The sequence below is a fragment of the Pipistrellus hanaki genome, assembly GCF_964339955.1.
Source record: "Pipistrellus hanaki genome assembly, chromosome: 12".
Taxonomy (NCBI): Eukaryota; Metazoa; Chordata; class Mammalia; order Chiroptera; family Vespertilionidae; genus Pipistrellus; species Pipistrellus hanaki.
In genome coordinates, this window is record NC_140514.1 from 39,336,522 (window position 1) to 39,364,330 (window position 27,809).

Consider the following 27,809-nt stretch of genomic DNA (forward strand, 5'->3'; position numbering starts at 1 on the left):
CCACCGTCGTTTTTAGACCGCACTAAAACCTCTGGCCCCCAGACTACAGCCGTTTGGTAACTAAGTGCATTCAGATTAGGCCAAGGATGATGTCTGCTGGCTTCCCTTGTCACAGATATTCTTTTTCAATTCATGTTTTGGTTAATTTCTCTTTTTTTATAGGTATTTCTCAAGAGAGTGTAAAGGCACTACCAAATTTTTAATATTTTTCTCTCCCTATGGCCTATGTGCATACATATAAAGACACATACTTTTTTAACTTTTAAAAATAAATTTGTTTGCTTGTTTTTAATGGGTTTTTTAATGAACTATAGAGAGGGGAAAGGAGAGGGAGCAATAGAAACATCAATAATAAGAGAGAATCATTGATCAGCTGCCTCCTAAATGTCCCCACTAGGGATCGAGCCTGCAACTCGGGCATGTGCCCTGACAGGGAATCGAACCATGACCTCCCCATTCATGGGTCAATGCTCCACCACTGAGACCACACTGGCTGGGCTTAACTTATTATTTGGAAATAATTTCAATTTACAGAAAAACTGTAAGAATAGTATGAAAAAACACCCATGGACTCTTTACCCAGATTCACATAGCCTTAATATTTTGCCCTATATCCTTTATCAATTGCTCTCTCTTCTACATAGATGTTTTTCCTTAGCCATTTGAAATTGTAATATATATGATCCTTATAGTCCTAAATAATTAATTGTACATTTCCTAAGAATAAGAACAATTTCTTATAACAACAGAATAGTTATCAATTTTAGAAAATATGTTCCAATTTTGTTAATAGAACCAATGTCCTTTATAGCATATTTTCCCTCAACTACAAATTTAGTCTAGGACAGGGGTTAGCAAACCATGGCCCAGGGGTCATATCCATCCCATTACTTGTTATATAAATAAAGGTACTGGAATACAACCACCCTCATTCATTTACATATTGTGTCTGGCTGCTTTTAAGCAATAACAATAAACTTCAGTGGTTATGACAGAAACCCTATGGCCCACAAAGCCTAAAATATTTACTATCAGCCCTTTAGAGAACATGTCTGCCAATCCTGTTATAGGACAATACATTACGTTTAGTTGTCATACCTCTTTACTTGCCTTTAATCTAAAATAGTTCCTCACCTTTTCTTTACCTTTTATGAGGGACATTTTTGAAAAATATTTTTTCTCTCCTTCTCTCCTTCTTTCCTTCCTTCCTAACAGAATGCTCCTCATTTTGGGTTTCTGTGATGTTTCTTATGAATCAGATTCAGGTTATGTACTGGGGGGTCAGAATACTACATAAGTAATGTGCATCCCTTTCAGGGCATCTCAAGCAGAGGCACACAAATCTACCTGACCCTCAATTGTGATGTTAATTTTGATCACTGACAAAGATGGTGTCCAATTACAATTTTTGCCTTGTTATTAATAAGCAATCTTGGAAAGAAACTTTAATACCACTCAAATATACTATTCTCTACCACAATTTCCCACCTAGATTTCGTATCTAATGATGGTTCCTGCCTGAATAAATCTTTGTTGTTCTGACTGCAAAATGAAGAACCATGAAGAGTCTGAGATGTTAACCATTTGCAAATCAATAAACTAGCACACCACAGCCCCATGGATGCTAGCAGAAGGCACAAATTCCTGGGTCAGAGATAAAGGACTTTATGGCTAGTTTCAATAGTGGTAGCCAGAGAATCAGCATTTACACTTGCACCAAGCCCCGGAGTCCCAGTTTCCATAGGGCAATGTGAAGAGGCCCGGGTGACACCTGCACACAGCAGTTTACTTTACCGGAGAAGAACCTTGAGCACAAGGAATCCAAAAATATTTTTTTAATTATTATATTGATTAAGGTATTATTTGTTTCAGAAACAAACACTATCTTGATCTTCCAAAGCTGGAAGCACACATGCTTTTTTCCTCAGACGGGAGACATTATTCCTGCCTTACAAAGCTGATGGCACACAAACATCTTTTTAAAAAATGGTCTACAACCGTCAGTGCTTCTGTACACAAGATGTACAGAGATGCAAAAGACACATACCTGTCTCCCAAATGTCCACTACTGCAAGTATATTGCTACAAGTAAGACCACAGTCTTCTCCTCTATTTATGTATGCCTGTATTTATGTATAAATGTATTCATTCATTCATTTATATATTTATTATTAGTATGGACTCATCGTTTTCTATCTTTCCCAATGAAAACAACCATACCCTATAACCTTTTGTTTTTCCCATTAAGAGTTTTAAAACCCAGCTACTTTTTTACTGTGTTAGTTGGTGGAAGGGATTATACTTCTGAATTTCTGAATAATGTAGGAAAATCTGGAAAGACAATATGCCAAATGCAACTAAAACCTAGGGAAAGTATCCTCAAGCCCCTCCTAAAAACCTGAATAATAGCTTTTTTAAGAAGTCATATGTAGCCCTGTTGATTGCTTAAGCCCAAAACCAGTTGCAGCAAGTGTGGTGTGTTACAGACGGGCTTTACACTTTCTTATAGATACTGGTTTCAATAACATCTTTTTATGTTATAAAAAAAAAAAAAATACTAGTAGGCAGACAGATCATTTCATATAATAAAAGTAACTGATAGTACTATACTTCTCCCTATACTTATGGTCAGCAGGCCTTCCCATAAGATGGTTCTGGACAATCATTTTGATAAACATAGTCACATAAAACCTGAGAGTATAGAATTGTTATAATATGTAGCAAAGGAGAAAGACTTTTTGAAAAGGTAGACTAAAAAATATAGTAGGCCTTCCCACTTCCATTCCTATTTCCAATCATTATTAACAGAAAGCCCTAGGTCTAGTCCCTTGTTAGCAGCAGAAGAAAAGTCATGAATTATGTTTATAAAGTTTATATATCTATTATATACCACAGTAGAGACCCCGTGCACGAAGTTCATGTACTAGGCTGGGGGGAGAGGCCCTGAGCCCAACCTGCGCCCTCTTGCAGTCCAGGACCCTACGGAGAATGTGCAGCTGCCAGCTTATGGCTGGATGGCCTTCTGCTGCTACATGGCCTGCTGACCGAGCTTCAGGAGCTGCTGCATGTGCATGGGCTGGGCCAACACAGTCTGTCCTGCAAACACCATCGAGTGGGTGAGTGAAGTGCAGAGGTAGACTTCCCCTGTGTTCCCTGCACTTCCCTGAGTCATTGAGTTGTTCAGACTGACTGCCTTCTACAGAGAACGGCACCAGGATTGGGCCGAAGTCGGCAGTCGGACATCCCTCTCACAGTCTGGGATCCCTCTGGTGATGTAGCAGTGTGCCAAGTGGCAGGTGGCCATGGAGGAGCTTGAATCAGGGCCAGGCACGGTGCCACTCGTGCTCATCAATGCCAGCTACGCCTGCTGCCGCGCTCAGTGATGCTGCTGTGGCGTCAGGAGAGTCTCCTGCAGTGGCAGCTGTGCTGGCCAGCCATGAGCCTGGCTTCTGGCTGAGTAGCGCTCCCCTGTGGGAGCACACTGACCACCAGGAAGCAGCTCCTACGTTGAACGTCTGCCCCCTGGTGATTAGTGTGCATCATAGCAACCGGTTGTTCAGGTCATTCCACCATAATGGTCATTTAAGCTTTTATTATATAGATTAGGATGAAATATAATATACTGAGTAACCATACTTATAAGTGCTTACAACAGGACTTCACACCTAGCACAATAAATTAGCCACTTTAATCATGATGACAATGGATAGAGGAAAGAACACAAGAGAGAATGTGTAACTGGTTTTTAATTATATTCCAATATTTACTACTTATGTTACTTAAATGAGTAATTTAACTGCCCTAAACCAAGAATAGTTTTCTGTGCAGAGATTGTGAAAAGAAAGAATATACAAAAGCCCTGCTCCCCCTACTATTTTATGATTCTTAATCTCTAGATTAAGATTTTTATAATGGTAACATTAAATTGGGATCAGTTGTGAAAGGAAAGGCACAGATTTTCTTTGTATTATTTATTATATCCATATAATTATGTATGCACATACATTAGTCTAGTTTTTAGTCCCATATTCCTCCCCCTTTGCATTCTTAAAAAGTTCTTCTCATAAGAGAAAACTTTGGAGGCTGGAGCAGGGGACAGAATATGTAAAAGTTGAAAGGAGAAATCTTCCTTTCTTTAAGATTTAGTTTGCTTCAGATACTATGCCAGGTGTTTTTACCTATACTCTTTAATTTCATTCTCAAAGAAACACTTTTTTTTAATTAAATAAATTTTTAAAAAATTATTTAAATTTTCTTAAAGTATGGAAATAAAGCCCTGGTCAGTGTGGCTCATTTGGTTGTAGCATCATCCCCTACATTGTGGGTTTGATTCTTGGTCACTGATGGGCACACAAGTTTGGGTTTTAGGTTCAATCCCCAGGGGTTAGAGGGTGCAGGAGGTGGCTGATCAATAATTTTACTTCATCATTGATGTTTCTATCTATCTCTCTCCCTCTCCCTTCCTCTCTGAAATCAATAAAATATATATATTTTTTAAGAAAAACATTGAAATAAGACAATAAGACAGATTCTACGTATGCTCCGAGAAAATCTGAGAAGTGGACAGACTAAAAGTCTAAGTTTATACTCCAGTGTTAGGGTTCTAAATTACCTCACCTCCACACTGTGGTCTGTGTTATAGGACTCTGAGAAAATACAGAATCCACTACAGTCACAAGCTCAGCTTTTCCATCCCCCACAATTGAAAATAAATCAGTTCTAGTCATAGGTTAAAAACAAACTCTTCATTACACCTGCTACAACCATGGACAAACATGAGCTCCAGTTATAGCATTTGCTTCTGGTTAGATCATTTTGGTAGATGCAACTTACGTAACTGTGTGAATGACCAAATTTCCCCTATAAAACAAAAGGAAATTCCTCCCTACTTGTCCTCTCGTTTAGATCCTGAGGCTCTGGTTACAGTTATTTATACTCCTCCTCATAGTGTCCAAAACTATTGGGACAATGTATTAAACTAAGTTTTCAGTATAGAAGGCATTTTAAGGAAGTAAAAAAAAAATTTTAATTTTACATTTAAAAACTGAAAACAAACAAAAACCTGGCAGTCACAACCAAAATAGAAAGGAAAAAGAAGAAAAAGATGTAAGTGATCTGATGGACTATATGAGATGAGGGAGAGCAGATTATAAATGCCAAATCCAGAGATCTTAGTAACGGGAGAAATTTGGCATAATTAACACAAAGAAACATTAAAAGGGAGAAAGAAAATATAAAGTATGTTTCTGGAAAGAAAAGTGCCTGTCCAGGACATCATTATGAGAGAATGGGGTCTGTCCATATGGAGTACAAATCATGCGCAGGCAGGGGGAAAAGAGCAAGAGGTGAGGTAAGAGTGAAGCCAAGGGTAGAATATGGAAGACTGTATAAGCCAAGTTAAGAAATTTACTTTATTTTGAGAACAATGAGAAATTAAAATAGTTACAGCACAATTTTGACATAATTTAAATTGTGTTTAGAAGGATTACTGGGTGTTATATGGAAAATGAATTATTTCTTATTCATTTTACCACAGCTTAATAAATAGTTATATTTTTGTGGTATCTAAAGCTGTTTAAGTGAGATATTATTGTTTTAAAAGGAAAAAAAAAGCAAACACACTTGAGAAGTTCAATGTTTCCAAAGTAAGCATTTTGAAAAACAAATGCAAACATGTCTGGGGGGGGGGGGGAAAGTAATCATTTTCCCCTTGTTTTGTTCAAAGCCAATTGATATGTATGCCCATGGGTAATAAGGTCACCAGGTTAAAAGAGCAATATGACAATCATAAAAAGTTAGATTACAGCTGCTACAAACCAGGACCCATTAGCCCATACTACAGGAAAGTTATCACTATAAATGGCTTTTCCTGTGTCCTTATCAATGCAGTGCACAAAGTATCTCACCCTCAGCTTTTCTCTATGATCTATGTAGTGTTTACGCCTATCTAACCTCACCAGGCACTGGTGGGTCAGTGAAACTAGAGGCCGTGAGATATGGCAGGAGAGTGATGGAACAATCTGTTACGTGTCAGAGATGGACTAGAAGTCACCAAAAATTTCAGGGCAAAACTTTCCACATTAAAAAATAAAAAATAAAAACCCTCTCAAGAAAATACTTAACATACATTCTATGGCTCAGAAGTACTCAAGATCACTATGGAAACAAACCAGAAAGCTTCCAGCTCTGTTCTTACAGTATAAGCTGGCTTCTCTACAGTGCAACTTGCATTTGTCTGAGAGAGTGGGGCCAAACAGATGAATATTATGAAATGGGGGTAAAGTCCATTAAAAAAAAAAAAAACACAGTTATAAAGATGATCAAGAGGAATAGTATCTAAATATCAGCACTGAAATATTAGTCATATAAAGATCTTAAAAAATAAATTTTAAGAACATAAATACCAGAATTCCTTCCTAAGATGCCATTCCAAAGGATTTGAAAATGCTACATACTCATTTCAAATTACTGTTCTCAGAAAGGCTTTTCCATTAAAAGTTCAATGTTCTTTTCTTATTTCCCAAATAAAATGTATATATTTCAAATAAGAATGATGGATTTGTGTGTGTGTGTGTGTTTTAAAGAAACAAGGTCTTTTCAGAGTCCCTTACAAAACTGCTTTTCTTTAGATCCATTAAATTATAAACTTTCTTTAAATATATTTTTATTGATTTTTAGGAAGAAAGGAAGGGGGAGAGAGAGAAGAATACGGAAAACATTGATAGGCTGCCTCCTGAATGCCCCTTACTGGGGATGGAGTCTGATTACCGGGCCTGTGCCTTGAAGGGCAATTGAACCTCTTGGTGCCTGGATAGACACTCAACCACTGAGCCACACTGGCAGGGCAATTATAAATTTTTTGAAAGCATAAAGTCTCTTGACCATCTTCACATCTCTCACTGTAAATAATGAAATTTATCATGGTTACTATTTAAAATGATTATTTTTTTGCAGATCTTCTCAGAATATACTTGAATATATCAATATGAACTATAAAAACCCCAAAACAGCAACAAAGTACAGAGTTTCAATGACATTTGAAACAGGAACCTCTTTTTTCTTAACAGATTAACTGATGAGACTGGTATTCTCCAGAAACATCTCTTTAGAGATAACTTTAAGCAAATCTGGATCATTGAGCTCTATGCCTCTGATGATGCTAGAGTTCTATATATATAGAGTTTCCAATTTCGTGTGACCGGCAAAATAAGGTGATGTTTTCCCTCTCTCTTTCTCTGTAACACCATCTTTGAAAATGCACCAAAGAAGAAACACACACACACACGCACACACACACACAGAAAAACACCTTGCTCACACACTGCATACAGAATCTTGCACATAGGTCTCATTCTCATTTGTCTTAATTTCTACCATAGGAATAGTAAATGATCCTCTTATATATAACACCCAGATGGAATATTTAAATGTTCGCTCAAGTGTCTTTGTGAAATATTGAAAGAGTTTAAATAAAGGATTTTTACTATAATTATATAAAGTAAATATAATTCAACAGTCTCAACATTTATAATAGAATCAAAGTAGCTCTAAAAAAAAAAATAAGCTATGGTAAAGTACAGTCAATTTTAATGAGAGAAAAAAAAAACAGTCAAAGCTCTATTTACCTAATAGAATTCACTATCAGATCAATGGTTGGTGAGAAGCACTGACGAAAAACTATGAAAGGTTAATGTGTGATTTTTTTTTCCATTTGCCAACCTACATGTAGCAAAAATGTTTTGCTCATTTTTTTAGATCAATAATATTAATCTGACCATTAAAACTACATTTAATCCTTCAGATTTACTTTAAGTCTGTGCTCCAATTTTTGCTGCTATATTTACTAGACTGTTTAACAACAACAGTGCCTTTTGATAAAAGTTCAGGAATAAGAACTCTAAAACTCTTACCTCTGGTGCCAACAAAATTATTTCATAGCATGATTCAGTGTGAGGCCAGTCTCTACCAAGTAAGGTGCTTTCTTCATATTTAACCTATAAGTCACTTACTTAATGTAATCAAATTTGTGAACAAAGTATTATATGAGACTGCTGAACAAAGTATTATATATAATTCAAGATATTATTATAAATATGTATGTAAACAACAACCCTTCAACTACCATTATACAATGGGATCTTTTAGTCTAGCCTTGAGAATGCCAAAACTATTCACTTTCCTTTAGTTGAAAACTCCAGTAGTCTTAGATTCTTCAAGTATTTATTTCCCAAGTGTTTTACTAAAATAGCCAATTGCTACCAAAGTTCTCTAAGTAGTTTCACTAATTCCCTGAACACCTCAGAAAACATATCACTAAGAACTGCTTATATCTGTCCCTTTTTCCACTCACCACATCCTTTCCTTGCTATTATCTATAGCTACATGACCATGAATTTGTAGTCTCCTGCAGCTGTCAGTGCAGACCATGTGAGCAGAAACTTCAGATTAGAAAGGGAGAAATATGTTCCAGGAAGCTCCTGCCCACGCCACCTCACCCCATCCCCTGCTCCGGCAATGATCATGAGGGATTGTAAAGAGCTTGTGGGTAGGTTCTAGCTCTGCTGCTGACTCACCTCTCCTAATTATAGCCAAGTAGAAAGAGATATTATTAGTAGTAAGAGATATTATGAAAAGTAAGAGATATTATTAAAAGTAAAATATTCTAAAACAGAACAATTACTTATGTTCAAGAAGATAAATTATTGACTAGAGTTCTCATAATTTCTAAATCTTTGCTCTGATTCTTTCCAAGTAGAAGAATTCAGGGGACAAAACTATTAATTTAGGTGCGAAGGCTAATTTATTCTTAATAGAAAAGCAGGTGACCAGCTTGCCATGGATAATGGCTGCTCGGGGAATAAGGATTTATGATACAGAAATAAGGTCACTTTGAAATATGCTTTTAAATTTAGATTTTTGGCAGGGCTTCAAAACCTAAGAAAAAGGCAACGAGGTGGGAGTCCCTAGGAGACATAAAAAGGGATACTCAAATGGAACTGGGTAGGCTAAACTGAGGCACAGATCTACAATCAGCAAATACCCAAAACATAGCTCACCTTGTAGTGCCCTTTAGATAAGGGATTCTTTCTAGGTCTAAGATGGATAAGACTCAGAAATTGGGGAAGTCTCTGAAATTCTAAGCAAAATTCTACATGCATGTGCCTATGTGCATTTTGTCTGGGGAAAAGGTTCATCACAGCTTTCATCAAACTCTCAGAGGTCTTTTGCCCAAGGAAGTTAAAATTATACTGAACTTGCTAGAACCTTTGTAATAAGGAATTCAATGCACCATTCTGCATTTCCTTATATCTTTGGCTGGTTTACAGTCTTCTTTAGTGATTGACGGGAATTAGATACAACTGAGATTCTCATAATTCATGTAATACTTGAGAGGCTGCTGCTTACTAAAAAAAAATTCAAGTATTGCTATAATTTCTATCCCTAAACCCAAGATGTCAGAAATCTTTAAAGTAAACTTTTTATTATAGTATAACACAGATGCAGAAAAATACAGAGATCAAAGGTGTACATGTATTGACATTTTTAATATGAATTTTTTTTAAATTGTTAATACACAGATGATGTAGATAACCAAGACTAGAATAAGATCATAAACAAGATCCACAGACTGGGGGTAGGGTTGTATTTATAGCTTTGATTCCCCAGTCTCTTAATGACACCCAAATTCTTCTTATGGGATATATATGTATATGTGTGTATATATATGTATATATGTATATATTACATGTATACACTGAGTGGCTGAGTGGCCAGATTATTATGATCTCTGAACACATAATAATCTGGCCACTCGGTGTATATCCTATATAATAAAAGGTTAATATGCAAATTGTCCCCTTGACCAGGAGTTCGACCAGCAGGCAAGAGGCCAACAGCCCATGTCCTCACCCCTTGGCCAGGCTGGCTGGACCCCACCCATGTACAAATTCATGCACCAGGCCTCATACCACACACACACACACACACACACACACACACACACACACATACACACACATCCCCCTTTAGTGATAGAAGGATGAGTGAGCAGCAAATTTGGAGAAGAGTCAGAAAGAAGTTGCAGTATATAGAGGAGCTTAAAATTACATACAAATCATTCCTAAAATGAGCTGGTTTCAAGGCTTGGAGCCCATCAACATGACAGACATCACTGAGTTGATAGAATTTTCAAAAAAATCTTCCAGACAGACTGGTTTCTTATCTTCATTAGACACAGATAGTGCACCCATATTTTAAACTACTACTCCACCATGTACAAGAATCTTAGATTATTATTATTATTTATCACTTCCATTCCAGAAAAAAAATTTAGCTTATTTTATCCCTTCTTAAAAATATTTTCTTTAATAACTGTAAAATGTTTTTTTTATCCTGCCCCTTACCTGCTCATCTCTAAACTGTATATGAAGAGTTAAACAGTAAAAGCTGTTTAAAATAATTTTATAAAATATATCTACCTTTGCCCTGCACACTTCCATTGCATTACTACATCAAGGACCAAGTCTCAATTAACCACTATCTGACCCTTGTTCACTTTCTTCCCTCCCCTCCTCCTGCCAAAGTTTGCCCTTCCTGCCAAAGTTCAGCACTTCCTAGAAAAGTCTCACTGCCTGTTTGATATTGTACTTCACTTTAGTCACCAAAGGAAGAATTTACAGGTGCTTGGCCCCATCTATAAGACCATGACCGAAGTCTGACCTCCTGTTACAATACGTGAACTCCTGCCCTACTGATAAGGCTGGCAGATATAAGTAGGATTTTTCAAATAATCCTTTGGGAATTTATAAGCAGCACAGCCATAAAAGGGGGGTGAATGGAAGGTCGGTTTCACTAAAAATAATAAATATTGCCATGTTTATTCAAAGTGTGCCTTGTTATCCTCCAGGCCAAAAGTTCAGATAAACACTATTGTAAATGACAAAATATTAGAACTTTTTGTTACTTCTGTTATGATCCTTCCGTTGGACACCAATAGAACTGTTTTCCCTCGTCTGAGTCCCAGCCCTGATATTGTATAACACTGCCTGAGACTAAAATGCTGGCTTCATTTGCGGGTCAAAGGAGGGCAGGTATCTTTCAAAATCAAAAACAAGCATTTATTGAGTACTGAGTGCTAAGTGCAAGGGCTAAAAAAGATGAATAAAACATGGTACCTGCCCTAAAAGAGCTTATACTCTATTGAGGGAAAAGAGTACATATTCAGAATAATATAATATAATATAAACATGGACTGGGTCCTATAATAGTGCAAAGGGGATGAGGACCCACCGTGGTCAACCTGATATGTCAGGAAAATTTGCTGGAGGGCACAAGTATGAAAGAAATATGAATCGGGAAATTAAAAAAATGAGAGTAGTAATTCAGGCAGTAGGATTAACATGAGGAATGGATTAGAATGTATCATTAAAGGTAGGTGGTAGAAATATGACAGACAGGACATGGAAAACCTTCTAAACTACAACATGCTATATTATCTTCCATAGTTCTATATTTTATTTCACAGACAACCACTTAGAAAATTTAAATCAGTAATATATATGTCAAATTTGCATGACAGATTACTATCCCAATAGGGAGAAGTGAGTTAGTGGTTCATGCTGCAAGGCAGAGAGAACAGTTTCAATAACTCCTATTAGAATCTGAACTAGAGCAACCATTTTAAGATGGGAGGATGAAATGAAGTGAAAATTTTGAGATCAAGGTAACCTTTGTAAGATTTGGAGATCTGAATATGGTATGAGAAGAAGAGTCTAGGTTTCTGCATGGTAACTAGGTAGATGATGCTGTTATTATCTGGGCTCACTGTAAATTCAGAATAATTTTAAGGTGGTGGTGGGAACAGTGAGTTCATTTTGAAACACAGAGTTTGTGCTGCCTATGAACTATCCAAAAGGTATGATTCTGTACACTGTGTACTAAAAAGAGCAAAGCTCAAGGAAAAGCTGAGAAATACAGATACAGGTTTGAAAGTTATTAGCACATTAAACCATGAAAACAGATACTATCATTCAAGAAAGGAAGGAGAGAGAGAAGTAGGACACAAAGAAGGAAAGCCCACAAGAACCAAAACAGGTAACAATTCTCTAAAAGGCAGGTAGAAAAGAAGGGAACATATTGAGACGAAAGACAAAGGGATTAAGAATTTTAAGAAGGACATTATCAACAAAGTCAAAAGCAGCTAAAAGGTCCAGTAAGATATAGACTGAGAGTGATGATATGAACAGATACTGAGTTGATGAGAAAACAAAGAATGAAGAAGTGAAGAGAAGTATTGGGATGGAAAGGAATGAGAGGAATAAGGTTTATTTTCTGCTCAGTCCTAATTTCTTTATTCCCAAATCTAATGTCAATCTTAATTAGATTATAATATACGAAGGTATTTGTTACAAATATTTATATCAAATAATCCACTTTTAAATGGCTTTGCCAATATTATGAGGACCTATCCTTCACCATACAAAATACAAATTATTCCTTTAAGAATGAGGAAACAAATACAGAAAAGTGACAAATTACAGACCCCAAAAAGCTCTGAAAAGAGGCATCCCTAGATGTTAAACATGGCCTGGCCCTTGTTTTAGCAAAGGAGATATTTGAGTTCTTAAAGTCCCTCTAAATCTGGTACAGCAATGTTTAAAAGATAACCAAGCATTCCAGAAAAATATAGAGCTGAGGTCTTACCTGTTTAGTCTTCACAGTTTAGGACTATATAGTCTTTGTATACTTGAGAATGTATAGATTTTAAATAATTGATCAATTTTTATCTTGATGGTAGAGATTAGAACCGCTATCTACATGTCTATTCTTTGCCAAATGCCTTTTAAAATACTAATTGTGAATCTAATAATCAGCGTCAGAAATACATAACTTTTGCTAGCTCAACTGTCCTCTATTAAATGCTAATTATGTGCCACAGATTGGACCAGGCACTGTTCACACTATTCCTATAACTGCACTAAGTAGGTAATTATTATCACATTCCCCGTGTGAAAAGCTAAGGTTTAAGTGACTTGCCTAACACCAGAGAGTTAATAAGTGTGCAAATAAATTACTTCAATACTCTTATGAATCACTATTAGAGCTCTTTTTTGAGGAAAATTTGTTAAAATTTCCATATCATAAAATCTGACAAAAACTAGCGTGTACACAGTGATGGGATGTAGTGCTGTCATATTATAGTCATTCAAAAAGTGTAATTTCTGCCATCATAGATTGTAATTTCCTTTTAAAGCAGAAGTTCTTGACTTATTCATTTATCCTTGCTTCTCCAAACCCATTTCATACAGAAGAGAAAATCTGTGTTTATTGAGTAAATAAGTAAATAAATAATAAGGTCATAGTTTGCATATGTTCAAACAAATGTACTGCATTATTCAACTACCACTTTTCTATTTATTCATTCATTAAGTGCCTACCATATGTTAAGGACTGTTGTTTGTATTAGAATATAACATTAAACTAAACAAACTATCCATTTTCATGACTTCACACTATTTGAGAGGAAAAAAACAATTAATTTTGCTATTATGAGGCCTAAAATAAATCTTGAAACTTGATATGAGTGAATATGGTTCTTATTCTAATGACATTTGGGTTAAATACAACTGTGAACTCCTTTAACCATACATGCTAATGAAGAGACTAAACAAAATCATGGAAAATGGAACCAGGGTGATAGGGAGGAAGAAGAAAGTTGTGTGGCAAAGAAAAAGTGCATAAGAGTGTACATGAAGTTTTCTACTCAACTCTCAAGGAATAGATAACTCCTATCTTATATAATTTCATAAAATAGAGAAAAGGGAAGAATGTTCAACCATTTTAATGAGACTAGTATAACACTGACTTACAAACCAAATAAGGACAATACCAAAAAAAGAAAGAAAGTATAGGCCTGTGTTACTTAAAACAAGGCATATATATATATATATATATATATATATATATATATATATATATACCAAAAAAATAGTAAAAATAAATTAATAAATAAGACAAATTCCACAGATGTTAAAAAAGCAATAAAACATCCTCATCGAGGAGGATTTATCTAAATAATACAAGGATAGTTTAATATCAGAAAAATCTATCAATGAAATTCATCACATTTATAAACTAAAGGACAAAAACCACTAAATTATATCAATATATCTAGAATATAAATTCAATAAAATGTGACATTCATTTATGTTTTTATTTTTAAAAATTCAGGAGTCTAGGAATAACTATATGAATCTTTACTACTGTAAACATCAGTAAAAAGAGAAACTACAGATACATTCTCTTTGAGATTAGAAATCAGAGGAGGATGCACACTATCACCTTCTAAACAACAAGGTAATAATGATCCTGGTGAATACAATAAGATAATAAAAAGAACAATGAGATATACAAACAGAAATAAAAGAAAGAAAATCACTATCTACAGACATGACCAACTATATAGAAAGCTATCATATACTAAAAAACAAACTATAATTAAAAAGTTGAGCCAAGTTACCAGGTGTAAGGTTACCATACAAAAATCAAGCATTCCTCAATATTAGCAATAACTAATTAGAAAACAAAGTAGAAAACAGTAACAAAAATTCTAAGTATTTTACTATTGCCCTAACAAAAAATACCCAAGCCTATTAACATAGAAAGAAAGCTCAATTAAATAATTTTAAAAAGATCTTATTCTTTCATGAATGAGATGACTCAGCATTATAAAAGTATCAATTCTTCACAAAATTTATCTATAAATTATTCAAATAAAAATTCTAGAAGCAGTTTTTTATTAACTCAAACTGATTCTAAAATATATATTTAAAAGTAAAGGTCAATAATAGTGAAAGCAATTTAAAAGAGAAGAAATGAGAAAAGATTTTTTTACCTTTTATATAGATATAAAAAACCAAATGTAACAAAACTAGAGCTAAAAAATAGATTTATGTAAATATGCATATTTAGGGTACTGCAGAGGTACTACCAGGAATCACTAGAGATGTACAAATTATGTAGTAGATGAGATTGGAAAAACTGAATTCATCATATAGAAAAAATTTAAGTTCAATCTATACTTCATACTATACAAAATGATGAACCCAAGCTAGATCAAAATCGAAATGTGAATGGTAAAATGTTAAAGATAATGTAAGGGAATGCTCTATGACCTCAGAATATAAAGGGATTTAAAAATAAATAAGTAAATACAACACAAACTACATGAAAGGTTACAATTCATGGACTGATTATATCAAAATCAATAATTTCTTTTTCATGAAAAATAACATAGACATAGTTTAGCGTATGGTGGCAAACTGGAAAAAAAAAATTCACAGTACCCTAAACTGTCAATATCTACAATATATAAGAAATTTCTGAAGTTTAGCTTCCCAGCAAAAAGAGAAAACTAAAATAAGAAATTTTGAGAATATCATTCTAAGCGAAATAAGTCAGACAGAAAAAGTTAAGAACCATATGATCTCACTCATCTGGGACAGAAAACTGAAAGCAACAGGTGAATAAACAAGAAAAACAAACAAAAACTCATAAACACAGATAACAGTTCGGTGGTTACCAGAGGGAAGGGGATTAGGGAGATAGTAAATGGTAAAGGGTATCAAATATATGCTGACCAAAGATTTGCCTTTGGGTGGTGGGCACACAATGCAACATACAGATGATGTGTCATAGAACTGTACACTTGGGACCTACATAATCTTATTAATCAATGTCATCTCAGATGTAATTTTTGAAAAATCACTATGATACAGAAACAAAACAAAACAAAACAAAAAACCTTTTCACCTACTTTATATATAACAGGCTAGTCATTTCAGAGGGAAAAATTAAATTTTTATATTTACATTTATTTTCTAGGTGTTTTGCCAGAAAAAAAAAATGCAATACAAAATTGAACAAAGGTTAAAGATAGTTTAGAGAAGACAAACCTTAAATAATCAGTAAGTCTAAAATGAGAATCAAAATATTACTAGTAATCAGAGAAATGCAAATTATAACAAACAACTGTCATTCAATATCCATCAGGTTAACAAAAGTTAAAAATTAGTTAAATTAAGTATTCTACATATTTCTTTTTTTTTTAAATATATTTTATTGATTTTACACAGAGAGGAATTGAGAGGAACAGAGAGTTAGAAACGTCGATGAGAGAAACATCGACCAGCCGCCTCTTGCACACCCCCCACAGGGGATGTGCCCGCAACGAAGGTACATGCCCTTGACTGGAATCGAACCCGGGACCTTTCAGTCCGCAGGCCGACGCTCTATCCACTGAGCCAAACCGGTCCTGGCCATATTTCTTATGACCCAGAAATTTCATTCCTAAGTAAAGAAACCATGAAAACTTGCACACTAGTCCATAAGGGTATACTAATTGTTATTGAAAATCGTTAGAAGCAAATTTAAGTGTTGATCATTAACATCAGTGGATAGAGCGTTGGACTGCGGACTTAAGGGTCCCAGGTTCACTTCTGCTCAGGGGCACATGCCCAGGTTGCGGGCTTGATCCCAAGATGGGGGCATGCAGGAGGCAGTTGGTCAATGATTCCCTGTCATCATTGATATTTCTAACTCTTTCTCCCTCTCCCTTTCTCTCTGAAATCAATAAAAATAAATATATTTTTTAAAAATCCACAGACCAGTCCCAAACTATCTGGAGTAATGTCCTAGTGACAATATGTTGAATACATGAAGAAAGAAAATGAAAACAGACTGAACAGGGCAATAAGATACACTCAAACTTATTTTGCTTAGAATGATATTAAAAACAAACTGATAGAAGCTTCAATGAACTTTATTATAAAAATTATCAATAATGGGATTCTGTCACCAACTTGTCTTTCATGATACTTTAATTTTTTTTTACTGACTTTGTATATATCTGTGTGTCTGCACATAGGTGTACAGATGGAGATAAATTCCAATTCATTTATTAGAATACCATTCACACCCATAAAATTTCCCCCTTCCCATATGCTTTGTATGGCAAAAGAAAAAACTGTCTTCAGGAATAAAATAGTTTTTACATATATGAATATAAGATGTAAATATAGGCCATTGTTATTTAAATAATTACATTATTAAATTAAGAACTGAAATCTGAACATGATGAGAAAGCAGAGTTTGAATTCAATATATATTTTTATTAGGCAAAGCCAGATAAAGACTCACCAGGACAGAATATATGTGTAGACATCGATAAACAGGAGAGAAATCCACCAAATCTTGGGTCCCAGGTACCTGTAAAACAATCAAGATTGTCACAAAATATTCAAACAAAGCTATTAATAACAACTGCATTTATTTTTACTACTCACTGTGAGAAAAAAAAATACAGAACTATGCTAGGAAGAAGAGAGGGAAGATAATATAAAAAATACGATGAAAAATGGAAAAGCCAAACCTACAAGTAATACCAGCAAATGAGCAGCACCTGCAGACTAAATCTATACTACCTAGTACATCAAAAGAGAGAGTAAAACAGAAAACATCAGTAAGAACTAGAGTACAGTCGCAGTGCTACAACTCATTTGTTATCTGACCTGACAAAAGTAAATCACAATTCACTTTGGCCTTAATTTCCTCAACTGAAAAAAAGAAACTATCAGTTGACCCATAGGAATTTAATAAGAATAAAAGGAGAGTATGAAAGTAAATATTAAAACAAAGTAAAACATAAAAGACAAAATAACATAAGAAATATTTTTTAAAAGACCTAGCTGAAGATTTTACAATAACACTGTTAATTGTATGATTCATCAGAATATAAGCACTTCTAGTATCGGTTCAAAATTTATTGACAATTTTATTCATTTGCTTGCATTCATGAAGGCAGAGATTACATCTCCATGTTTAAGAATCTCATAGTGCTGTGTACTCGTAAGCACTCAAACAAACTTCTATATGAATTCAAAGATTGCTAGTAAGGTGCTCCAGATCCTACACCATGGCCCAAGCAGCATTACTGAGAGAAAAATAGTTTACAGAACATGGGCACTTGTAGTTAAAGAAAAAGTTAGATTCAGAAGCACATGAACACAAAATAAAGCAACAAGTGACCACTAGGGCACTTTTACTAGAAATGACCAAAACATTAAAGCATCTTTGACTGAAAAGTAGAGATCTGAAGGTAATTTGTCTTTCCAGAAAACCAGACCCTACAAGTGAAAACTACAGCTAAGCAAAACACAATCTCAAAAAAAAAAAAAAAAAAAAAAAGAAAGAAAGAAAGAAAGAAAAGAAAACTAGATTAACTTGATAAAAATCAGATTTATAGCCGAAACCGGTTTGGCTCAGTGGATAGAGTGTCGGTCTGCGGACTGAAGAGTACCAGGTTTGATTCCGGTCAAGGGCATGTACATTGGTTGCGGGCACATCCCTGGTAGGGGGTGTGCAGGAAGCAGCTGGTCGATGTTTCTCTCTCATCGACGTTTCTAACTCTCTATCCCTCTCCTTCCTCTTTGTGGAAGGTCAATAAACTATATTTTTTTAAATCAGATTTATAATGGTATTTAAACTATATAAAAATTAAACATGCATGTAAAAAAAAGACAAGAAACATTAAAAAAAAAAAACTTGATTTGTATAGGAAATGATTTAGAATTAATGATTACAAAAGTATTTATTATAAATATACTAGAGGCCCAATGCATGAAACTAGTGCAAGAGTAGGCCTTCACAGCTGCAGCAGCTGCCTTGATGCCTCCATTGCAGCCATGGAGGCTACCTCAATCCAGAGGCTGCAGCTCTGGCTTCCTCTGAAGGCTGTCTGGAAGGATGTCTGGAAGAACATCCGGTCTAATTAGCATAATGTGCCTTTATTTCTATAAATTTACAAAAAGTTAAGGATATTTCCTTACCTAATTTTGAATAAAAAATTTAATCACAACTATGTTCTTTGTACAATTTATTCCTTTTGTTTTGCTTTGCCTCAGACCTGTAGTTTTATTCAAAAGGAAATTTCTTCAAGCATTATTCAGACAGAGCCTCCTTGGCCCTTTCACATGTGGGACCTATCCTTATAGAATAAATATCCACATTAGGAGACAGTTTCTCTACAAATCTGTGATGAATAAGCTATTGGGGCCCCTTACTAATGAGCTAATAAGGCTGGTTTACCTGGGACACACATACACACACACACACACACACACACACACACACACACACACATACACACAGAAGACAAAGGCCTTTCCTGTCATCTCTAGCAACCAAAACATTTTCTGTGAGGCGTCTTGACATCATCACACTCAACTTCAAACTGCTTAAGTGTCCTGACCTGGAAATATTGGCTTTGCTATTTCTTAGCTCTGAAACCATAATCCAATTAAGACCTCCCATGCACATGACTGCCTGCTTTGAAATCCAGACAAGAAAAGATCTAGACAAATATTTAGACAAGAAAAGATGGAGCAACAAAATAGGGTTTCAGCTCACAAACTTTACCTCTATCTTCAAAATAGCCTATTATTTAGAAATTATTTCCTCCATGCTTCCTTATGTGAGAATCAAGCAGAGTGCGGGAGAAAGGTATGGAAAGCATGCACTGACTCCTGTGGCTCTGAGCCAGATGTGTTTTCTCCACTTTCACTGATGAAAAAGAATCACATCTAGGGGAAGGCGAAAGGAGGAGAGCAACCTGCCCTGTACGTGAAGGAATGCTACACATTTGGAAGGATAAGAAATGAACTTTCAAAAAATCTAAATAAATGGGGGTAGAGAAGAGAACAAAAGGCAATTTTTCTGACTCACATAAATAGGTCTGTTTTAAGGGCCACCTTTTGCTCCCCATTTAAAATGCTAAATCCCTGTCAAAGCTGTCTTCATTCTTCTTCCCCTCCCTGCCCCTCCCTTCCCTCCAGTTGCAGGAATGACTCAAGTGGGTTAGGTTTCAGCTGGGGCAGAGGGAGGGGTCCAAGGACACTTTCCTAAGCGAACAATGACCGTCTCTAATGGTTTCTGTCTCCTAACAAAAGCCATGGCTCTGTTGTTATCAGCTTCATCTAATTTTTCCTTTCCAAAGTAAATAGCACAGCCCTTGCCTTTTACACACGTCCAAGTTTGACAAATCATTATTGACTGAGACTATAACTGATAAGAGATAACTTTGTGGTAGGACGTTGTCATTTCCTCTCATAAGGGCTTTCTTTCTGAGATACAGAAACATGATTAAAATAGTTAAACATTTCCTCTGCCTGGCAGTCAGGAACTCAGGACATTAAGATACTGGAGTCTGCATTTTCCTAGTTCAAATAGATCTAGGAAGATATCAACCGCAGCCACAAATAGTATATTCAAGATTATTCTGCTTTTTTAACTAATTCTTTTCCTTATGAATTCACAAAAAATAATTTCAACACCAAGGACAGCAGCTAATTCCCTATATAGTTTCTGAATGGAGAGCATTAGTGGCTTCTATCAGCTCAACCTCTTTATTTTCAGAGAAGCAAAAAAATAAGATTTTAAATTCTGTAACTAAGAAATTGATGCCTCAGAACACATAATAATATTATGTAAACTAAGATATTTAAGTAACCTCCTAGTGAAAGACTTTAAGGGTGACTGAATTAAAACATTCAGGGGTAGATATAAGGAAGGAAACTACTACAGTCTACAATTATACAATCACATAGCTTTTAGAGATCATGTATCACTAAGTACCAGTGCATATGACTAATATTTATCATACAAATGACTTTTACATTTGTATGATAAATATGAATAGTTTCCATCAAAACAATAATTCTTAATTACTGTCTGTAAAATATTCGTTGTTAAATAGCTTTGTATCCTATCAATACATCAGCTAGCAAACAAATGATGCCACTATACCAGTACAGATGACTAAAAAGAGTCTGTAGACAAAAGAAGCTCTAAAGTAAGAAAGTAAATTTATAAAAAGGATTAATGCAAGGCACACTGAAAAAACAGTCTTATAAACCTCTCCAGACAATGTATTTTGAGGAAGATATAAAAATTACAAGGAGAGCCCTGGCCTGGTGGCTCAGTTGTTTGGAGTGTCATCCCATACACCGAGAAGGCTGTGGGTTTGATTCCCACTCAGAGCACATTCCTAGGTTGTGGGTTCAATACCGGTCAAGGGGGTGTATATTTCTCTCTCTCTCTCTGTCTCTCTCTGTCTCTCTGTCTCTCTCTGTCTCTCCCCCCCCCCCCCTTCCTCTCCATCTAAAATCAATAAAACATATCCTTGGTTAAGGATTGAAAAAAAACATTCCGAGACGAAATAGGAATATTGGAAAAGAAACATGAACGTTTAATTATGAAAATTCTTGCAAAATATCAGGATCTGACTTCTATTGTGTTTTTCTTTTTTAATACATCTTAGTTCAGGTCCAAGCCTCTGAAAATGTAAAGGTTGATGAATAAGTTCCTCTCTTACAGAATAAAGAAAATTATTTAACTTTTTAAAGAAAAAAAGGATATTTTGATTTTAAATTAAATAATTGCATTTAAGTGTTAACAGATAAATTCATTTAATATTTTAAAAAACCCCTGCCATCAAAATGGAGCTATTTCTACTATGTTAAAAGACTCATTAGCGAATGAAATAGGGGGGAAATTCTCCACAGGTAACAACCTGGTTAAATCTACCTGTGATATTACTGAGCAAGCATACCATTAGGAAAGAAGAGACTACAAGAAAAGATTGCTTGCCGCCCTCCACTCAAGAGTAGAAGCCAATGTACTGAGAAATTTATCTCCGCTGCTGAGAAGGATAGTGCATGAAAACAGAAATGCATTAGTGCGCTCTAGCCCTGTTGTTCGCACAGCTGTCCCAAGAGACACACACAGGCCATTTATTTTTCTCTTATAAAATCGTTCAAAGTAGGTGGATCATCCAAAAAGAGTATGACAGGAGTTTGCAAGGAATTTAGACTGTTTCTCACTAATTACTTGAGTCATTCTCCTTCTTGAAAATACTTCTGATTACCACTTTACACAAAACAGTTGGGTGCACATTTCTGAACATTAGTTGGATCTCAAGTCATTAAAATGTACCAGGCATCTTTCTGAAGGGAGACAACAACAAATGATTAGCTGACGGGGCATTGCCTTTGCATTCAGAGGATCAATTTCGACTGCCCATATTATGTCTGGAAGCCAGGAAATACCTGGCAAACATTTTTCATCAGTGCACTTTTCTGTCCTACTTTGCTTCCAAAACTTCAGAGAAAAGAAGGATAGGATTCATTTGGACATAAGCTTTCACAGAGCTGGACTGAACACCAACAACACACCCACAAACCAAAGGCCCGAGATTCTAAGTGACTACAGGTAACAAAATTATAAAGAATTTTTTAATACCCTGACCAGAGCCCTAGCCCAAAAGTATCAGATTTTGCTATAGAGCTTCTCATAAATTATTAGGATTCTTTCTGAGAAATCCCTACACCGATTACCACTTCATTTACTCAAGTGTTTGCACTAAGCAGAAGAGAATAAGAAGAAAGAAAAAAAATCACCATTTCTCTTTACTGAGACACTGCAAAGCATTTTGTGACCAAAATCAAAAGATAATCCCTCAAGAAGCTAAACACTGGGGGGGGTAGGGGGGGTGGATATGTGCAGAGAATTCAGCTGGCTTTTATTTAACAACAGTTTAAGAAATTGTAAACTGTTAGGTAAAAAAGATAATTTAGCAGTAAATATGGTATAAGGTATAAAAATTCTGAGAGAAGGAAAAATTAAGGTAATCCAAATAATAAAAAAGTTATATTATAGATAAAGAACTAATATCCCTAATATATAAAGAACTCATTAAAATTGAAGGACTAAAATAAAATCAGTAGAAAATTAGGCAAAATACACGAGCAGAAAGTTTACAGGGGGGAAAAATAATACAAAATAGCCTTCAAACATATAAGATACTAAATTTCACCCAGAGTAATAGGAAAAATAATAAAAAATTTTAAAAAATAAAAATATACAAAGATACCATTTTTCATCTATGCAACTGGTAAAAATTCAAAACTTAACAAAATACTCTCTTTAGATCCAAGATGGCTGCGCCAAGGTGAACACCTAGCCGCAGCCGCACACAACAATTTCAATAAAATACAACTAAAATATAAAACAGACATTGCCCAGAACTACAGGAAGGTTGACTGACTGGAAATTCTACAGCGAGAAGCAAGGAGAAAACCAGAAGGAGGCTCGGAGGAGCTGGAAAAGCCCAAGGTACAGAGACGCGGCGCACGGAAAGTACAGAGCCAAAGAGGAGGGGGAGGTGGAGTGCCTGGCGGGCGTTCCCTAGCGGAAAGGAGATAAAACTCTGACTGTGCTGGGCCCCCGACTGCTCTGAACCCCAGTTCTAGCCCAGACCCCGGGGACCCAGGCTCATCCATAGGGAGCCGGGCTGTAAGGCGGGACTCTGGGGAAGCCGCGAAAAGAGGTCCCGGAGGCGTGCACACTGCGCGCAGAGAAGGGACGGTCGGCTCTGCCGTGGGACTGCCCTGGCGGGAAGGAGACTGGGGCTCCAGACTGCTCTGAACGCCACCTCCAACTCCACTTCCAACTGAACTGAACCCCAATACCAGGCTCATTGGGGGAGAGCATAGACTGTTTGGCAGCAGGCGAAAATCAAGGGCACCTTTCTCTCAGAGGCGCCAGCAGGGAGCACTGAAGGACCCGCATAGGGCGGGGCTGACGGAAGCCAAAGCTGCAGGCTCCACCTTGAAACCCCGTCCCATCTATAACTGCGAAATGCGACAACAAAATAGATCACAAACGAAAGAAATGGAGGACAAAAAGCGTCTGGATATAGAGTTCAAATCTACGCTTATAAGGTTTTTCAAGAATTTCCTAGAAAAGATGGATAAGACCTATGAGGATATGAAAAGAGATCAACTAGAATTAATAAGGAGTCAACAAGAAATGATAAAGGATCAACAAGAAATTATAAGGGATCAACAAGAAATAAAGAATACATTGTCTGAAATAAAATATATTTTACAGAGTCCTAAAAACAGAAGGGAAGATCGCAAGAATCAAGTCAAAGATTTGGAACATAAAGAGCCAGAAGACACTCCTCCACAGAAGCTAGAAGGCAAGAGAATCCAGAAAATTGAAAATAATGTAAGAAACCTCTGGGACAACTTCAAGCGAACCAAAATCAGAATTATGGGCATCCCAGAAGATGAGAGAGAGCAAGATATCGAAACATACTGAAAGAAATAGTGACGGAAAACTTCCCCCACCTGGTGAAAGAATTAGACTTACAAGTCCAGGAAGCGCACAGAACTCCAAACAAAAGGAATCCAAAGAGGACCACACCAAGACACCTCATAATTAAAATTCCAAGAGCAAAAGACAAAGAGAGAATATTAAAAGAAGCAAGAGCAAAGAAGGCAGTTACCTATAAAGGAGCACCTATACGATTATCAGCTGATTTCTCAACAGAAACCATGCAGGCCAGAAGGGAATGGCAAGAAATATTCAAGGTGATGAATAGTAAGAACCTACAGCCAAAGATAATCTATCCAGCAAAGCTATCACTCAGAATCGAAGGTCAGATAAAGAGCTTCACTAATAAAAAAAAGCTAAAGGAGTTCATCACCACCAAACCAGAATTATATGAATTGCTGAAGGGGGTTCTTTCAGAAGAGAAAGTAAACAAAGATAAAAATTATGAACAACAAATACGTAACTATCAACAAGTGAATCTAAAAACCAAGGAAATTAAAAAAAAAAAAAATCTGATGAACAATAGTAACTGTTGAATATAATAGAATCAGAGGTATGGAAGGGGAGTGAACTGATGATTCTTGGGGAAAAGGGGAGAGGGGGGTGTGGGAAGAGACTGAACATAAACTATGCACCTATGGATGAGGACAATGGGGAGTGGGGAAAGGGCAGAGGGTGGGGTGGGAACCTGGTGGAGGAGAGCAATGGTGGGGGGGGAAAAAAGGAACATTTGTATTAATATGAACAATAAAAACTTACTAAAAACAAACAAAACAAAAAAAAACTCTCTTTAAAGGAGCTGTCAGTAAATAGGCACCTCTTCCATTGCTGCAGGGCAGAGACTTAGGAAATGGTACAAACTCTATAGAGCAAAATTCGGCATTATTTAACAAAACTACACGTGCATTTACCCTTTGAATTAACAATCCTGCTTTTAGGAACCTACCCTGAACATGCACCTCTGACTAACTGTAATTCTCAGGTTATAGGGCTTGTTTTGGAAAAAAATTTTAAGTGTTAGATGTTTTCATATAGTACAATGCACCCTTTCTAGTGAACAATTCAATTAGTTTTGACAAATCTGTATATTCCTATAATCATCATCACAATCTAGATTTTTAAAATTCCAACACCTGCAAAAACTCCCTCATGCCCTTTTGTACTTAAATTGTTCCCTGACACCCAGCCCTTGGCAAACACTGACCCATTTTATACCCCTGGAGTTCTCCCCTTTCAGGAGTGTCATATAAATAGACTCAGATGGTATGCAGCCTTTGAATCTGGTTTCTTTCATTTATCTACTGCATTTGAGGTCCAACACAGATGAGCCTGTGTTGTTTCATGTACCTATAGCTCTTTTCTTTTTATTCCAGAGCAATACTCCAGTTATGGATATACCACAGTTCATTTATTCCCTTGCCTACTGAAGGACTTTGGTTGTTTCTACTTTCTAGCAATGTATGAATAAATGAAGTTCCTATAAACATTCAGGTATGGGTTTTTGTGTGAACATAATGGGTAAATACCTAGGAGTGAGACTGCTGGATCATACACACACACACACACACATAGTATATATATATATATGTGTGTGTGTGTGTGTGTGTGTGTGTGTGTGTGTGTGTATGTATATATGTATATATGTATATATGTATATATGTATGTATATATATTAATGATAAATGTATATTCAACTTTATTATATACTAACTGTTTTCCAAAGTGTCCATACTATTTTGCATTGTCAATGCAATATATAAGAATTCCTGATGCTTTGCAATCTGCCAATACTTGGTATTGTCAGTATTATTTTTAGCTAATTCTAGAAGTTATGTAGTTGAAACACTATATTTTAATATGGAAATATTGAAAATCATTAAACATCCACTAATAGGAGATTGGCTGAATGAACCATAAGTACATTACATTAATAAATTTCTATGTAGCAGTAAAAGTAAAATGAGAAAGATTTCCATGAACTGATGTGGATATATTTTCAGGATAAAAGAAAATATCTGAAAAACTCAAAATCATTTACAGGCAGAGATATATGCATCTCTATGTTCATTGCAGCATTATTCACAGTGGCCAAGAGTTGGAAACATCCAAAGTGCCCTGTGATAGAGGACTGGATAAATAAGACGTGGTACATATACACAATGGAGTACTACAAGGCCATAAGGAAAGATGAAATAGCATCATTTACAACAATATGGATGGGCCTTGAGAACATTATGCAAAGTGAAATAAGTCAAACAGAAATAGCTAAGAACTATATGATTTAACTCATATACACACTAATAAAAGATAAAGATGCAGCCAAGACCGGTTTGGCTCAATGGATAGAGCGTCGGCTTGGGGACTGAAGGGTCCCGGGCTCGATTCCGGTCAAGGGCATGTACCTTGGTTGCGGGAATATCCCCAGTAGGGGGTGTGCAAGAGGCAGCTGATCGATGACTCTCTCTCGTCGGTTTCTAACTCTCTATCTCTCTCCCTTCCTCTCTGTACAAAATCAATAAAATATATTTTTTTTTAAAAAGAGTTTAAAAAAAAAAAAAAGATAAAGATGCAAATTGACCATACTTTTGCAATGCCCACTACCCAATCGGGAGTGAGAATGCAAATTAACCCAACAAAGATGGTGGGTTAATTTGCATACACAGGCACCGAGTGGCCAGGGTGGGATGCCTGTGTTGTCGCCATGGTGACGACACAGGTGTTTCACACCGCCCCAGCCACTCTGGGCCTCTGGGCGGCGTAGGAAGGTGGAAAGGCAGCTCCAGGCTGGAGCAAAGGCAGAAAGGTGGCTTTGGCAGTGCGAAAGTGGTGCCATCAGCCAGGAGAAGGAAGACCCATTCTTACATGAATCTTCATGCATCAGGCCTCTAGTGTGGAATATAACACTGAGACTTACGAACACAAATAGCAGTGTGGTGGTTGCTGGGAGTAGAAAGGATAGTAGGGGGAGAAAGGGATCCTAATATGAGGTGACAGGAGAAGATTTGACTTTGGGAGGTGGGCACCTGGTCCTATTACAGATTTTGTAAATTAATAATCCACACATGAAACCTTTATGTTTATGTTGACTAATGTCACCCCAATAAAATTTTTTTAAAAAGAAAATACAAAAAACATATATGTATTATGCTATTAATAGTCATGTTCTGTAAGGTGATACACACATGCAAAGGATACTCAATACTTACAAAGGATGGGTAGGAACAGGTGGAAGGGACAAAGAGGAGAAAGGGATTTCACTGATTATATCTTCTTATGCACTTTTGCCTTTTGAACCATGTTCATATTTTACATAGTCAAAAATAATAAAGATAAGGGAACTTTAATTATATATCAATTTAGCAACAATCACACAGAAGAAAAAAATAGCCAAGAAACATCTGAACAAAATACTCTGAACTATATAACATCACTGGGCCATACTGTAGGACAAATATATAAACTGAAAAAAATCTCAAAATAAATAAATTTACTGCTTTTAGTAACATCTGCAAAGCAATTGTGGATAGAACTATTTTGTGCTATGTGATTAGACAAATAAATAAATATATAGATCCTCT

The 27,809-nt window shown here is 36.0% G+C and overlaps 1 protein-coding gene across 8 annotated transcripts in view; it reads right to left on the reverse strand.

Moving 5' to 3' along the window:
• Window positions 1-27,809, reverse strand: part of EXOC6B (exocyst complex component 6B) — a 470,364-nt gene that overhangs the window by 265,179 nt on the left and 177,376 nt on the right. For all 8 annotated transcript variants that reach the window (XM_084901284.1, XM_084901290.1, XM_084901283.1 and 5 more), the window contains one exon: window positions 17,197-17,265. In XM_084901284.1, coding sequence (XP_084757410.1) covers window positions 17,197-17,265 — 69 coding nt within the window. The remainder of the gene's footprint in view (window positions 1-17,196; window positions 17,266-27,809) is intronic.